Below are 17,486 nucleotides of genomic sequence, written 5' to 3' on the forward strand. Positions count from 1 at the left end.
TTATTTTAGTTTTAAGATTACATATAAAAATAGCTACAAAAATACATTTTGGTAACTACAGTTTGGCTAAAACTATTGACTGAAAGTTGAAAAAAATGCAATGAATTTTCATTGACTAAAACTAGACTAAAACTATTAAAGACTCAAATGACTAAAATGTGACTAAGACTATTAAGCATTTTCGTCTCAAGATAAAGACTAAGACTAAATCACAAATGGCTGTCAAAATGAACACTGGTGGTCACAGAATTTGGTGTAACACCATAAAAATGGCGACCTACAAACTGCAGTCACTAACAAACACACTATAAACAGTTTTATACTATTATAAAATAAAATGTAAAAATAAATTAAAATTTTACAGTGTACTTTAGCATTTGTATTCAGTCATTTTCACCTTTTCTCATTGCTTATGTTTTATACAGTCTCTTTTTCAGAGAAACATTACATACACTACAAGTTTACAGCACATTCCAAAGCAGACACTTTCCCAGAGTTCAGTGCTGTAGCTGTTGCTGATGACAGACAGATCAAACACTACAGTAATGAAGAAAGAGACTGGATTCTGACTGTAGATAACTGGATCAGTGCTCCTGAAGCACCACCCGATTCTAGAGATTGGTTCCTTCATCATTTAAACACTCTTTCAGACTGCACAGACTCTCAGTGCTTTGGTGAGTTTCTCTCTTCATCCATTATCAGGCATGTTATAAAATGTATTGTGTTTTTTTTTTATGTACTGTAAGTTTCTCACGAGTGTTGTTCTGTGATTGTAGAGCCCCATGTTCTTCAGAGAGTAATTGGTTGTGAACTAGAGAAATCTCCTGAAGGAACAGTGAGTCTGAGAGCATTTGATGAATATGGGTTTGATGGAGAAGATTTTATGTCCTTTGATTCTGACACTCTGCAGTGGATCGAGAAAAACCTCAAAGCTAAAGAAACCAAAATCAAATGGGATCAACAAACAGAACGAAACAAATTCCTGAAGTATTTCCTCAAGACCTGCACTGACTGGATCTCCAGCTTTAACAACACAAAGAAGAGTAAGAGTCATTAATTACATAATTTGGATTTTTCAGTGAACTATCCCTTTAAAGTTAATTGTAAGTTATTTTTGGATTAATGCTTACTGGAGACGTGAACCGGTTCAAACGATTCAGTCTGATTTGGTGAACTGGTTCAACTGGTTCAATAAGAAGAACTGGTTAAAACAAACGATTCGTTCAAGAACCGGACATGATTAATGTCTTCAACATTAATCTGTATCTCACATTGAACTGTGTAACGGCTTCAGAACACTTGAAATATGTGCACAAAAACATTTTGGTGCTTTATAATGATTTGTCTCTAGTTATGAACGCAATATTGCGTAGCTTGTCAGTGAACTACGTCTCTTTGTAGTAAATCCCACTCCATTTGAAAGCAGGTGATGGACATTTGATGCTAATCACAGAATCATCTTTACTAATGAGACACGCATGACAAACACATGCGATTAATCATACAGCCCTAACAAATAAGCTGTACCTTCATTGCTTTCAGTCTGCTGTACTTTCTCAATAAGCAGCCCTTTTTGTCAAAACACGTATGTTATTTATTTATTATTATGTCTTGCGCTGCCTGAAATTTGGGAAGATCTGTATTAAGTAATGCACCAAATATTTGGTTAAAGTGATAGTTCACCCAAAAACGTGATTACATTATGTACTCTCATGTTGTTCCAAATCTGTAAACGTACTTCTCTACAGTACTTTTTTTTTTCTTTAACCACACAGATTCAGATTATTTGGAAATATTTAGATTTTCTGCTTCTTTCTGCTCCAGGTAAACCAGACGTTCACACCACTTTAAGAAAAGCTCCTAATGAACAAAATAAGCAGGTTTTGACCTGTCTGATCACTGGCTTTTACCCCAGAGATATTGAGATGGACATTAGGTTTAACAAAACTGTCCTTAAAGATCAGAGATCTTCTGGAATCAGACCAAATAATGATGGGTCCTTTCAGATGAAATCCAGTGTGAAGATCAGCAGAAGTCAACAAGGGATTTATGACTGTTATGTCAATCACAGCAGTCTGACAGATCCAGTAGAATGGGGTAAATATCAACATAAATACAGTTTAAGTGAATTTAAGCAGAATGAGCTTTCTTCTATCATGATGCTCGTGCATAGCAGATGAAACTTCAGTATAACTAGTCACTCAATTTGTAGCAGTATGGCAATACTGAAATGGATTAATGTTGCTGGTCATGCCTCTAATCTTTTGTTTTGTTTTGCAGTGGTAAAGTCCAAATGGCCTGATAAAGTAGCAGAAATAGTAGCAGCAGTAGTAGTAGCAGTACTTCTAGCTCTACTTCTGATTGTTTTGCAGTGCCTCAAAAGGAAAAGGTAAATTAGAAATGAGTTCTAAATATTCAACACCTTTTTTTTTTAAAGGTCTCGCTTTTAAATATTCTTGTTTTAAAGACTTTTCAGAATGTATGATGTTTTACTGTATGGCAGTAGAAATATGAGTTTGAGTATTTTTATATATTGCTATATTTTTATGCAATTTTATTTTTTTCATTAAGTTTACTCTGCAGCTAAATATGAGAGATATTTTGACGTTACATTAACATGCACTGAATTCTACAAAAAACATTATAAAAAAACAATCTGTATGCACTCAATACAGCTCAATAGTTTTTGTAATTGTAATCTGCTTTATCGGTTGCAGATCAGATGGAAATGACATTTTGATGACAGAAACAGATCATCATCCTCAGATACAGGCATCATCACATTTATTGTCTTTCTTTGTGTTATGGGCAATGATTAGAAATTTTTTTACATTTTTTGTTTCTTAATTATGAAGATAAACTATATTCCAATGTTCTGGATTTTTCACATCTCATTTTTGTTCTTCAACTGCTCCTACATGTTGTTTTTTTGCACTTAACCCTGGACGCAGATTTGCAGAAACATAGCCTTCACTTTGTAAGGGAAACAGGTCAATTTAGCTCAAAGGGAATCATTTGAGATTTTAAAGAGAATTTGAACAGAATCACTGTTTCACGGCTGATCACTGAGACGCCCTGCGATTCACTGAACGAGCCGTTTAACATCAAATCTGCGCTGGATATTAATATCCAAAGAATAGTGAAAACACTATCAATTAGCACAGTAACAAGATCGGCAGTTTAAGACATTAACTTATAAGCACAAAACACAAGATACTTTTCTTTTCAATATGAATAAGGCTTTATTAGATAAATCTAAGACAAATAAACTAATCTAACACATAAACGCACGCACGCACACATTCACACAAGTTGCAGGAAGATCGAAAGTTAGGGAAAGATGAGTTTAAGAGAATGGAAATGTGGAATCCCAAGTTTACAGCAATACGTGAAATTGCATAGACATGAACAGCCATCAATCACTTAATTAACCCTCGCATTGAGTTCCTCAATGAGGTTAAAATTATATTAGATACACCAGTAAAGGTCACAGTCTGGAGTTTACTTGCGTCTCCTGTGAAAAGGGAGTCCCCTTTGTTGTCGTTGAAAGGGGTTTTTCCCGATGTCGCTGATTGGCTGGAAGTTCAGTAGTCGTTGAAGTGAAATCTTGGGAAGCCTTTGGTGGGGCGTTGGCTGAAGACGCAGAGTTGTGTGCGAGTTGAAGTTGAAACTCGACGTTACAAAACTTAACTCATAACACGAAACTCTCAAACGGAAAAGAAAAGAAGTAAAGTTTGACGAGACTAGGCAGTGTTTCTTCTCATCGTGGCTAAGTAGCAGCAGCCGTGCAGGCCGAAGCACGCTTGAACCGCGCTCAAAGAACAGTGATGACAAACATCATGGCTAAAAGCTAAGAAGCTAAGCTAAAAACAGGCATGACTGATAGCAGAAGCAAAGCTAACAACTAAAAGCAAACATGACTAATAGCAGAAGCAAAGCTAGAGACTAAAAGCAAGATTTTATGGTGTCCTGAGTATTTAAACTGGCCTGTTGGCCACACCTCAAATGTTGTCTTGACCAATCAGATATTGTCTTGGCTCAGGGGCATCATAAATCATATGTTTATCTTACCAAGCATGTGGTCCGAATTTTCCCAGTCTTGCAGGGTCTAATTTTGGACATGATTCCTATAACAAGAATATGATACATTTGACAAATAACTGATGGTCAGGACTATTTCAAGCAAGCAGATTCGATTACATGGACACTAGACATGAATATGTATCCTTAAGCTATCCAATAGTTATTAAAAGACATACACAATAAGTGATTATAACATGATAGTCAAATGTGTGGGTTACATATAAAAGAATATGGAATTAAGCGATGGACTGATATTCATTTAGAAGTCATTTTGGACTTCATCTTGGTCCATATGTACAAAAGACAGTTTCTTTGTCATTCTCTTGACAAAGATTTCTTTCTTTGTCAAGAGAAAGAAACCCCCCCCCCCCCCCCCCCTCTGGTTCTGCTGGGTGGGGGAAGTCAAGGGATCTGGTGTATAACTCTCATGGGTTTACATGTGATGTCCAGCGTTGCTTATCAATTACAAACAACAAATTTGACAATCTCTTCTCCGAATTGAAATTGTAAATAATTGTTCTAGTGGTGTTAATGTTGAAAGCTGTTCTGTGAAAGGGTTGGTTTGTTGGTTATCTTGCTTGGGACTTGTGGCACAGAATGTTTTATGACTTCCTGTTGCCTTACTGAGGAATTCGGCTCGTGTTTCAACCACAGCCCGACTCTTTAATTTGTCTGGTTCGAGTCATTTCTGCTACAACTATCTACTTGAGAAAATAATTTCAGAGTAAATCAGTATAAATCAAATGTAACAATTTATTATCAGTCAGGTAAGGATTATGCCAATTACATAGCCAATTCATAGATATCAAATTAATCTCAAAGATGAATCTGAGAGTAAAAGATGCATACCTGACTTTAAGAAAAATACACAGTATGAAGTGTGTGGACAGACTTCATGCTATGGGCTCAATCTGGCTACAGAAATCGCCCTGATCCTTTTGCTGCAATCCTTTAAATACCTCAGACCAAGATAAACATCCCCCGAGATGGAGACAGGAACTAATAATTGGAATTTACATTAACTCAGGTCCCAAACCTTGGTGATTTTATACCTCGAAGGGAACAGGGGGTAATTTACATGGAGGACCCTGGGAAGGGGCACTCCTATTACAGTAGGCAAAATATCTCTTAACTCTTAGGATCTGTATTGTCTTCTAATCTACTTTTGTAAGATTGAGACCATTGTACCAGTTGCACTGAGACATTTCTAATGTGTTAGTTAGTTCACTTGCAGCTATGTTTTTTAATTAAAATCAAGTCTTTGGTGTGACCTGATTGGCTGACAAGATGTGAGCTGGTGGATAAAGCTGAGGTGGAAAGTAAGGACTCTAAGATATTTTCCTGGCATTTGATTGTTAAGTTTGTGTTTGTAGACTGATGTAAAAGCTGTCATTTGTTGTGTGTTTTTTTTTAAGTAAGTTTGTTACTCCCACATTTATTATTCCTTTTGTTTGCTTTGGCCTGGTCACATCTCAAAGTTTGATTGTTCCTTTTTAAATGAGACTCGATCTCATTTGAACAAATGCACATCAAACTTGTGTGGAGCTTGTTGACTGGCACAGGAGTGAATAGTGAAGGGCTTGTTAATAATATATTGGTATTAAGTTGTTTGTATAGTTTTAGTAAAAAAATGTTAAGTTTAATTTTTCTTTAAATTAAATTTAAGCATATTATATTTTCCTTATATTGTTTTACCTGCTGCTTTCTACTTTGGTTGAAACAAAATAAAGTGATAAATGCGGAACCCAACAAGTCAAGTCCTTTACTTCTTGAAATCGAACTACATTACAGGTTTGAATGATTTTGAAAACAAAAAGCTGGTAACAGCGTGGCTTGTACTTTGTACTTTTATTTTAGTAGATGGTAAGGCATAACTACGGTGGCCGGGAAGTGCAAAACCGATTTCAAATTCTGAAAACAAAATAAGAAATGCAAGTCTAAAAAACTAAGTGATTCAGAAAACGCAATGATAAACCTGAAAACAAAATAATTCAGAAACAAAACACAAAGACAAATCAGAAGAACCGGAAGAGGTAGGTACAGTTTGAGACCGGTTCCTGATTACTCAGCACTGATTGGACGAGACATCTGTCAATCAACTTCATAAGCCGTGTTTCCATCAATTTGTCAATCGAATTATCTGAAGTTCGGTAAAAAAAAATCATGCGAATAAAGCTGCTGAAAGTGTGTTTCCATCAAACGGTTTTAAAGCGAATAAAAACATGTGCGTAATGACGTCACATGCTGTTTTGCGATCAAATTGGTATATCGAATTGATTTGAGACATTTTAAGGTGTTTCCATTCATTTTCGCCTTAAATCGCACAACATTCAAGCAAACATTTGCGAACAAAGTTTTGCTAAACAAAATGGAGCTCACGTCCCGATTAGACCCCCTGCTGAAGGCTACAGGGATTTTGTGAATAGAAAGGGCTGGCCATCAATCGTACTACAGGCTGTGGTAGACGATCGTTGCATCATAAGGGACATTTGTGTCGGCACTCCCGGTAGTGCGCATGACGCGGCAGTCTTCACCACTTCTGACCCCCAATTTCCACCAGATGCGTAACGGCTGCGTTACGGCTCCGGCACGGCGGCGGAGTCAATAGGTTTCCATTAAAGTCAATGAGTGTATTTCCACTGAATGCGTTACAGCTGCGTTCCGACTCCGGCGATCCGCAGCCCTCCGGAGCAGATACGCAGAGCTTCTATTTTTGCCGGATGCCGGAGCGCTCCGCAGCACTACAGGGCATAGTACGCAGGACAGGAAGTCGAGTGACAAAACAGAACAGCCAGAAACAAAATAAGAGATCCGTTTAATTTTCAAAATAAAATACACAACGCTCATATTTCCCTACACTACACCTTGAAAACGTCATAATGGGCGGAGACAGGCGTGTTGAAGTTTTAACCCCGTTGACACGTTGGATGAAGAAATGAAAAGAGAAAAGAAAAGGTTACGATAGTAACCGGAGACGTTCTATCCTATACTCCTTCGGATGGAAAACTGTTCCTGGTTTGGTAGTTCTGTTGATAGAAACTACATATCGCGCGATCACACCAGAATTCGCGAGATTACATGGGGCATCGTGACGTCAGCTGTCAGTCATGACCGCAGCCGTTCCGCAACAAATACGGACCTGGTGGGTATTGACGGACGACGGAACACGGAGCTGTCACGCAGCGGAGCCGTAACGCAGCCGTTACGCATCTGGTGGAAATTGGAGGTGACCTGAACAGGTGCGTCTGTTTACCTTGGTAGATGGTACACTTAAGCAATCTCAGATTGAATGAAAATGGAGTTCATATATTATGTTTTTCAATGCCAAAAGTTTGGAAACATTACTATTTTTAATGTTTTTGAAAGAAGTTTCTTCTGCTCATCAAGCCTGCATTTATTTGATCAAAAAAAAAAAACAGGAAAAAAAATATTAATATTGTGATATATTTTTACAATTTAAAATATTTGGTTTTCAATTTATTATACTTTAAATTATCATTTATTTCTGTAATGCAAACCTGAATTTTCAGGATCATTACTCCAGTATCACATGATCCTTTAGAAATCATTCTAATATTCTGATTTATTATGAGTGCTGGAAACAGTTCTGCTGTCTAATATATTTGATGAATAAAAGGTTGCTGCGAGACAACTCTCTTTTTTGATCCATTTATCGCTGTTTGAGCGCTTTCCATTTACTCCGGAGGACGTCCCACGGCTTGTCGTAACCTTTGTTGGCCATTTCCTTCGCGAGTTCCTGATAAATTATGGCATTTCTTAGATTTTTGCTATCTAAAATAGCCGTTATATTTTTCTCATAAATTAAATTCAAAAAGCATCTCGTCTCCTCGTTTGACCACTTACATCTGTCTTTGATACCCGCCATGTGTGCAAACATAGGAGGCGCAAACAGAGCGGAAATAAACTAAAACTTCTTCCGGGTTGCAACCATAAAATGACCTAAAACTTAATCGCAAATCATTATTTATTCGGCAAATAACGTTTCCATCAGCGTTTATCGCATAAGCCGTATATCGATCAAGATAAAATCCGATGAGACCGACCGTATTTCATTTGAGTCGATATTCACGAAATTCAATCGAATGTTACTGTTTCCATAAGGCATTTTTCATTCGATATCACATAATTCGGATAAAAACGTGTTGATGGAAACATAGCTATACAGAAAGAACGAGCTGAAAACAGCAGAGTCGTGGTAGAAAGTTTGGAGATGGTTTTAAAGTAGCTCAGTTTAAATTTATTGTATGAACTGCGCTTACTATGTAATAAAACATTCAGTGTCTATTTACAATTTGTTTTGTTTTCGGATTTGTCATTTTGTTTTCTGACTAGTTATAATGTTTTCTGAATTTTTGTTGCGTTTTCCGAATTGTGTAGGTTTTTTTTTTCAGAATTGTAATCTGTTTTGCATTTCTCGGACACTATCCATAACCTTAAAAAAATTAAGGTAAAATTGAATCTCCCACTGCATTATTGTCACTGGGGTATAGCAGGGTGTCACTAGGCCCTTTTTAGGGGGACTTTAATTGATTAAACAAACATGTAAGAAGCATGTAGTGTTACATAAATCTTTTATTGACATTTGCTTTTGAAAATTATTCTAAAAATGCAGGTTCTAGAAAATACGTGTGTGGTTTCTGGAGCAACAGACTGCAAATATATTGCTTTAATTCGCTGTCTTTTTTAACATTAAGTCTTATATTCAGAGCATATCTAAATTTACATTTGCTGATCACAACAAAACCCCAAAATGTCAGTCATCTCTGTGTCTTTCTGTGCTGCTCAGAAAAAAAAGACTCACATAAATATAATTCATACTACATTTTCACAAAGAAGATATTTTGTCACATTATGGCATTACTTTCATATTAGAAATTTTTTAAACTGTGAACAATACATCATTAAAATATTTGTGGTACTGACTGTAATTTTGTACAAAAATAATAAAAATTAAATATGAAAATAACAAATAATAACTGTAAAAAATAAGAAGATCCAGGTCATATTTCACCCCAAATACATTATTAAATAATTAAAATGAAAACAAAACAAATAAATAAAATGTATTTAAATTGTAAACCTTATATTATGGTAGTGTTTGCTGTACTGAATTTAATTTTACATAATAAAAAAAGAAAATCAAAATTATTAAATTGTGAACCATACATCACAGTAGTACTGAATCACATTTTATAAAATAAAATAAGATTTCTTTTTTCATTATTTATTTATACATGGTGACCCAGAAATGTGTTTTACTGAACTTGATATCATAAAATAAAATAATAAAGAAAAGAAAATAGAAATGAAAGAGAAAAAATAATTATTGTGTCAGGTCAGGATTTATTTATTTTATTACTTATTATTTTTTGGGGTGAAATCTGTGACCGATATTTGAGATTCACCAAAACACAAGACAGACACCATTTCTATCTGTGAACGGCACACAGTCTGTTCTGCACTTGAAAAAAATCACAAAATAACACAAGTGCCATAGATGTATAAGAAAAGCTGTGTTCTTCCGGGGTTCATAGCTGCAGCTAAAGGCGTTTAAAAACATTTGACAATATTAAAATCTCCACATATTGCATTGCTCTCCCATAATAGTGCTTGGCACAGAAACGTGTGTTTGCAAACGACATTTCTATACACATATAAACATATATCTACATTCTTACACGATAATGTACAAACGAAGATGTAAGTGCAAATACGGTGTTCATGCATGAGCTTCAGTACTGCTGAGAGAAACTGAGAGAAGGGCACAAACTCCACGAAACGAACATCTTCCAGGAAATAACACTGTCAGCTCACGGGAGAAAAGATTCAGTCACGGTTGCGGCTCTCAAACCACTCAAATATCAAACATTAAATAAAAGAACTGATAAAAAACCCCTCAGTGTGATCTGGTAATAACAGGATTGAGTATAAAGTGAGTCCTTGGCTCTATATGAAATCTTTATGACCTTTGACACCAGTGTGTTTGTTCGTTCAGTCTCAGTTGATTCTGTTGGACCGGGCGATATATATTTTATTTACAAAATAACATGTATATTTATGAAATGAAGCAACACTGTGATGATATTTGGCAGTTAAGTTTGTGATTTTAACTAAGAAATGAGTTTGATTCATTTCCATGAATCAGTTCCAAATTGCTGTTTCAATGAATCGATTCACATGATTCAATGATTCGTTTACATTTTATATTTAAATGTTCACAAAATATTATAAATTCTTTAACTGAAGTGAGATTGTGTTAATTTTATTTGGCCATTAAGCTTATGATTTGAACTTCCGGGATTACCTGAAGCTTGTGGTAATTTCATTTTGGCATCAAGTTTCTGATTTGAACTTCAGAAGTTCAAACGGTCTGATTCAATGAATCGATTCAAAAGAGTCAATGAGTTGTTTGAGTGAGTTATATTTGCTCTTGTTTACACAAAATGGATATTATTTGGCCATTAAGTTACTGATTTGAACTTAAATCGTTAAAACTGTTTCAATAAATTGATTAAAATAATTCAATGATTTTTTTTTTTTGCTCTTGTGTTTATAAAATATCATATATTCATAAACCGATGCAAAATTGTGATGATATTATTTGCCCATTAAGTTTTGTACTTCAGTACTTGAAAAATTTTACTGTATTTTACATGCATTAAACATTTTTAATCTAAATGGTTGAAATTACTCAAACAAATCAGCCTTTAAATCCAAATATATAAATATTAATGTACACTAAACATGGTCAAAAGGCTGAAATATTTAATAATAAATTGTCCTATATTTTTAAAAATGAAAATATAAATGTAATATATTATGATTATATCGCCCAGCCCTAACAATCTGAAATATTAAACTCCTATATAAATATGGTCCAGAGTGCTGGTAGCATTTCAACAAAACAATGCTGAGAAAGTTCAGACTTCTCCCGCGGAGAGGAGACAGCTTTATCTTCGACCGCTGATCATTGTCACATGAAGAGATGGAGTTGTGATCCTCATGTATGAGGTGTGCTTGGTCTCTGGTGTGTCTCAGACTCGGGGCTCCAGTCTGTGTGAGAGCTCGAACAGCGTCTGCTGACTGTCGATGATGTGAAGGGAATGGACACTCGAGCTCACCTCAGGACTGTCACACGGAGAGAGCTCGTTTCCTGAGAAGAGAACAAATCAAAGAGATTATTCTCCACAGATCTGATGCACTGCGTCCGTCACACAGAGCTGACCTGAGAGATTCACACACACACACACACACACACACATGCACACACACACACACACACACACACACACACACACACACAGAGCTGACCTGAGAGATTCACATACAGAGACACACACACACACACACACACACTCACACACACACACACACACACACACACACACAGAGCTGACCTGAGAGATTCACATACAGAGACACACAGACAGACGCACACACACACACACACACACACACACACACATAGAGAGACATACACACACACACAGTCACAGAGACACAAACACACACACATAATATAATATAATCAGACTGATAATACAAAACACTAATATAAGACAAACTATTATAATAACTCATAAAGTGTTTATATTTATTAGCATAATTTATATATATATATATATATATATATATATATATATATATATATAAATTACTTTTTATTATTTTATAACAATAGTAATAATCTGATATGGTGATCTTTTTCATGAAATCAAACTTCTTAATAAAGATTTTTCTTATTTACTAAACATACACACAGAGGCTGGGGCGACACTGATTGTGTACCCAGAAGTCTCTGCATAAAAACACAATTCCTGCTCAGAATCAACCACTATTACTCTTGAGTGAGTGAATGAGTGTGTGTGTGTGGAGTCTGACCTGTCTGATCCGTCTGACAATGACGAATGAGTCGCACCGTATCAGCCATCATGTGCTGAGAACACACACACACATCTGTAACACATCTGACGAGGGATGAGTGACAGCTGTCAATCACTGACACACACAACACTCACCAGCTTCTCGAAGTTCACCAGATTATCATGAAATGTTTTGTTCCCCTCATGGATGAAGGTGATATCTGAAACCACAACACTCATGCAGTTAGAGCATCTGTGACATCACTTCCTTTAGGTCAGGTGACAGGAAGTGGGAATTTACCTTTACACAGTATACAATATATGTTATTTCTACAAAAAATAAAATATCATATATATATATATATATATATATATATATATATATTAACTATATATAAAAAAATAATGTTAATATTATTTCATAAAAAATAATCCATATCTGTCAAACAAAGCACTATTACTATATTTAAACCAGTCAAGAGCTTGGGGAAGTTCTTTGATAGCTCCCTGAAGGACTCAGCTGCCATAAAACAAACCAAGTGCGACCTGACTACCTGGCTCACAGCGATTGACAGATCTGGCCTCCCCGGAAAATTCAAAACCTGGATCTACCAGCACGGAGTCTTGCCAAGAATACTCTGGCCCCTGTTAGTCTACGAGGTACCAACATCAACAGTCGAGGTTCTAGAGAAGTCTATCAGCCAGTTCCTCAGAAAATGGCTGGGGCTCCCTCGGTCCTTGAGCAGCATTGCCCTTTACGGCCATTCCACCAAGCTGCATCTTCCTTTGAGTGGACTATCAGAGGAGTTCAAAGTCACCCGCTCCAGAGAGGTATTGATGTACAGGGACTCCAGAGACACAAAAGTCGCAGCAGCAGGAATCCTCGTGAAGACCGGGAGAAAGTGGCAGGCGCAAGAAGCCGTCACTAAAGCTGAGGCACGACTAAGGCACAAAACGCTGGTGGGCTCCGTGGCAATGGGACGAGCAGGTCTTGGTTGTTTTCCCAAGCCACGTTACGATCTGGCTCGTGGAAAAGAGAGGCGCAGACTGATTCAGGACGAGATACGAGCAGAGGTGGAGGAAGAACGTTACACCAAAATGGCCAGCATGTCCAAACAAGGAGCGTGGACCAGGTGGGAACATGCAGATCCACGCAGAATAACCTGGGCAGACCTCTGGAAAGCAGAGCCATTTCGGATCAAGTTTCTTGTCCAATCCGTCTATGACGTCCTCCCAAGCCCAGCTAACCTGCACACCTGGGGCATGGCAGACACTCCTGAGTGCAAGCTGTGCCAGAAGAGGGGCACACTGGAGCACATTTTGAGCAGCTGCTCAAGAGCGCTAGGGGAAGGGCGGTACCGCTGGCGCCACGACCAGGTGCTAAAGGCTTTGGCGGACTCCATCTGCACAGCGATCCAGCTCAGCAAGACCCAGGTAGCCCCCAAACAGACAATCACCTTCATTAGAGCTGGGCAGAAGGAACAATTCCACCGGCCTAGCTCTACGGGGGGGGGGGCTCCTCTCCACTGCTCGTGATTGGCAGCTTCAGGTTGACCTTGGAAGGCAGCTTAAGTTCCCAGGCAACATCACAGCCACTTCTCTCCGCCCAGACATGGTGCTAACATCTGAGTCTACCAAGCAAGTGGTTATCCTGGAACTAACTGTCCCCTGGGAAGACCATATTGAAGAGGCCCACGAGCGCAAGAAGGCTAAGTACGCAGGGCTCAGCTCGGAGTGCCGGAACAATGGCTGGAAAACTCGCTGCGAGCCAGTCGAGGTCGGGTGCCGAGGCTTCGCTGGCCACTCACTGCTGCGAACCCTCAAACTCCTTGGAGTGAAAGGACTGCAATTGAAAAAAGCCACCGCAAACATCTTAGAGGCCGCAGAAAGGGCTTCTCGGTGGCTGTGGATCCGTAGGGGGGATCCGTGGAGCAACATGCCACTTGGACACAAGCTGGGGACTGATCACCCCCGGCTGGGTCGCCCGGGTGAGGGTGTATGAAGATTAAAGACCCGAAACACCCTATGACCTCGGGTTTTTCACTGATGACGTGTCCAAGTAGCACCAGAAGGTGTATTCAAACTCTAATAATAAAATATAAAAAATTTTAATAAATCTAAATTATTTTAATAAACAGAAGAATAATCAGTGTTTGTCATAAAAAAATCATTATTATATTTTTTAAATAATAAAATTAAACTAAAATAATAATGCATTTTTATATATCAGTATTATATATATTAAACATAAGAATAACCCATACAATAAAAAGTAAATAATATAATTACATTTAATACATTTAATATCAGTATTATATTTCAACAATAAAATATAAAAAATACAATATTTTAAATATTTTTAATAATATCAATATTATTATAAGAATAACCAATATATATCATTATATTTTAACAATAATATCTAAATTAAAATGAATAAAAATACAATATTTAATATTTTTAATATATTGATATTATTTTATTAAACCAAAGAATAATGATTATATTTTAACAATAAAACTTGAACTAAAAATGCATTTCTACTATATCATAATTATGTTAGATAAGAATAAAAATTGTTGCATAACATAAGAATAATCAGTATCTGTCATAAAAAGCAATATTATTGCATTTTAATAATAAAATATAAATTCAAATAATAAACATATATTTTTTTAATATATCAATATTAATGTAATAAACATCAGAACAATCAGCATTTATTATATCTTAATAATTAAATCAACCCAATGTTCCTGTTTTGGTGTAACCTTTGAGCATCAGAGGCATGAAGGGGATCTTGGGCGGCTTGGTCTTCTTGAAAGCGTCTCTGTAGGCTTTATGATTCATGGACGGATCCTGAGGAAGACAATCAGACGACTCTGTGCTGTATGTTTCTGATGGATGTGCGTTTGATTGTGTTTATGAATGCTGCTTTATGTTCTTTGTGAACTGGGTTTGACTTACAGTCAACAGCTCCAGCTCAGAGAAGAGCTTCTTGAACTTTCCAGGAACTTTCTGCAGGAACGAGACAGAAACCGAGTCACAGACTATAGACGAACGTGTGTGTGTGTGTGTGTGTGTGTGAGTCAGCAGAGCGCTGTTACCTCCCAGGTCTGATTAAGGCGGCTGACGGCGGCCGTGTTTAAACCCATGATGATCGCAAACGAGGAGTTGAGGTTCCTCTGAGTTTTACAGCTGAAACACACACACACACACTCCTCAGTCTCTTCACTGGACATCTATAGAGTTCAATTCTTTTCAACTCATTCAGTGGCTGTCTAAAGAGTATATTTGGTTTAAATTGCAGTCATTCATTCTTCAGTCAGAAACAATCAGACCTGACCTTAAAGAGTAATTCAACAACACATTCACAAAAAAACAACAATAAATAAAAACAGCAATAATAATAACAATAATAATAATAATATAAAGTATTAGAATTATTTTATAATATTATAATAAAATATTATAAATGAATAATAAATAATGGAAAATATTATTATGTATAAAATATTGTTTTTATTGTATTAAACATACATTATCAGAATCTATCACTAAAGCACTTTTGTTATATTTTGAAAACAAAATATGAACTAAAATGTCACAATAAAATATTTAGTATTTCTAATATTGTGATATTGTTTTATTAAAAAGGCTATCTGACATAAAATGCAGTTTTAATAATATATTAAAAATATAAAATATTTAATGTTTTTAATATATCAGTATTATTGTACTGAACAAAAATAATTTAGTATTCCATAAAACACATTATTAAAATGTAATAATAAAATATAAACGAACATAATAAATTATATTTTATATATCAATATTATTTTATAAAACAAACAATCAGTATCTGTCATAAAATATTATATCTGTGAAAGAGTCTGTATTTAATACTTTATTTTATTAAACATAAGAATAACCTATATTTGTCATTAAAAGCACATTATAATGTTTTAGCAATAAAATATTAAATTGAAATAATAAAATATTTTATATTTTTAATATATCAAACTGTTTATTAAACATATGAATAATCAGTATCTGTCATAAAAAGCAGTATTATTATGTCTTAACAATAAACTATAAATTAAAATTACTAAATAACATTTTAATATTTGTAATATATCACTTTTTATTAACAAAGACAGTCAGAATGGCATAAAATTATAATAAAATAATAAATATAATATAATAATAAAATTAGAATAAAAAATAAAAGTAAAAATAGAATATATTTTTTTAATTCTATCAATATTGTACATATATAAATAGTCAGTGTGTATAATTATTATATTTTATTAAACTACGCTAATATTTTTAATGTATAACAATTATTTTATTAAACAAAACAATCAGTATCTGTCATAAAAAGCAGTATTATTATGACTTAACAATAAACTATAAATTAAAATAATAAAATATTTAATATTTCGAATATATATATTTTTTTAATTAACAAAGACAATCAGAATGTCATAAAATGTTTCAATACTGTACATATATAAATAATCAGTGTATAATTATTATATTTGAATAAACTATACTAATATCTTTTATATAAAACAATTATTTTATTAAACAAAACAACCAGTGTGTGTCATAAAATCTATTATTATAACTGAATGTTAAAATCTAAATTAAAATAGTGCGTATATTTTATATATTAAAGGTACTTTGTAACATAAGAACACTAAAGCGGTGTTGTCTGGTGAAAGCAGGACTGTATGTGTGTGAAGTGTTGAGTGTTGCCTCACTGTGCAGCGATCTTGATGAACTTCTTGAGCAGCTGCACTCGTCTGCTGAGTGATGGACAGAGCAGCACTTCAGACATCACCCACTGCTGAACCTCATTACAGCGCCGCAGCAGCAGCTCCAGCGCCCCCGTGTGGACACTGCTCGCCTGACCGCTGAACGTGTAGAAGATCAGCTCTTGCTGCCAGCATCAGCAGAGAGAGAGAGAGAGAGTTCAGTTAATATACCGTATTTTCCAGACTATAAGTAACTTATAGTCAGGTGCGACCTATTTATCAAAATTAATTTGACATGAACCAAGAGAAAACACTACCGTCTCCAGCCGCCAGAGGGCGCTCAATGCTGCTCAGTTCTCCTGTGGTCTACACTGAAGACATAGAGCGCCCTCTTGTGGCTGTAGACGGTAATGTTTTCTCTTGGTTCTTGGTTCTAAATAAATGCGACTTATAGTCCGGTGCGATTTATATGTTTTTTCCTCGTCATGACGTATTTATAGTCCGAAAAATACGGTAATATAATCCAGCTGACAAAGAGTTCAAGGCCAGTAAGATTTATTTGTAATAGTTCCATTCATTGAGGATGCATTCAATTAATTAAAAGTGACAGTAAAGATGTTTATGATGTTACAAAAGATTCTATTTCGAATAAATAGTGCTCTTTTGAGCTTTTCTATTAATCTGTGAATCCTAAAAAAAAATGCATCACGGTTGATAATAATTAAAAATGTTCAAAAATCTGAATATAAGAATGATTTCT

At 35.5% G+C, this 17,486-nt stretch overlaps 2 protein-coding genes across 2 annotated transcripts in view; one reads left to right on the forward strand and one right to left on the reverse strand.

Moving 5' to 3' along the window:
* Window positions 1-261: 261 nt before the first annotated feature.
* On the forward strand, window positions 262-2,250 carry LOC132104604 (H-2 class I histocompatibility antigen, K-D alpha chain-like). Its single transcript, XM_059510163.1, has 3 exons — window positions 262-674; window positions 777-1,043; window positions 1,825-2,250. The coding sequence occupies exons 1-3, from the start codon at window positions 413-415 to the stop codon at window positions 2,178-2,180; spliced, it is 885 nt and encodes a 294-aa protein (XP_059366146.1). The 5' UTR covers window positions 262-412; the 3' UTR covers window positions 2,181-2,250.
* Window positions 2,251-11,063: 8,813 nt separating this feature from the next.
* LOC132103895 (rap guanine nucleotide exchange factor 5-like) overlaps window positions 11,064-17,486 on the reverse strand; it is a 52,635-nt gene continuing 46,212 nt past the window's right edge. The window contains exons 20-26 of the mRNA XM_059508956.1: window positions 16,733-16,911; window positions 15,074-15,164; window positions 14,934-14,984; window positions 14,738-14,825; window positions 12,123-12,187; window positions 11,986-12,040; window positions 11,064-11,257 (exon numbers count right to left, since the gene is read on the reverse strand). Coding sequence (XP_059364939.1) covers window positions 11,139-11,257; window positions 11,986-12,040; window positions 12,123-12,187; window positions 14,738-14,825; window positions 14,934-14,984; window positions 15,074-15,164; window positions 16,733-16,911 — 648 coding nt within the window. The 3' untranslated portion in view covers window positions 11,064-11,138. The remainder of the gene's footprint in view (window positions 11,258-11,985; window positions 12,041-12,122; window positions 12,188-14,737; window positions 14,826-14,933; window positions 14,985-15,073; window positions 15,165-16,732; window positions 16,912-17,486) is intronic.

Source organism: Carassius carassius, chromosome 25 (assembly GCF_963082965.1).
Source record: "Carassius carassius chromosome 25, fCarCar2.1, whole genome shotgun sequence".
NCBI classification, from domain to species: domain Eukaryota; kingdom Metazoa; phylum Chordata; class Actinopteri; order Cypriniformes; family Cyprinidae; genus Carassius; species Carassius carassius.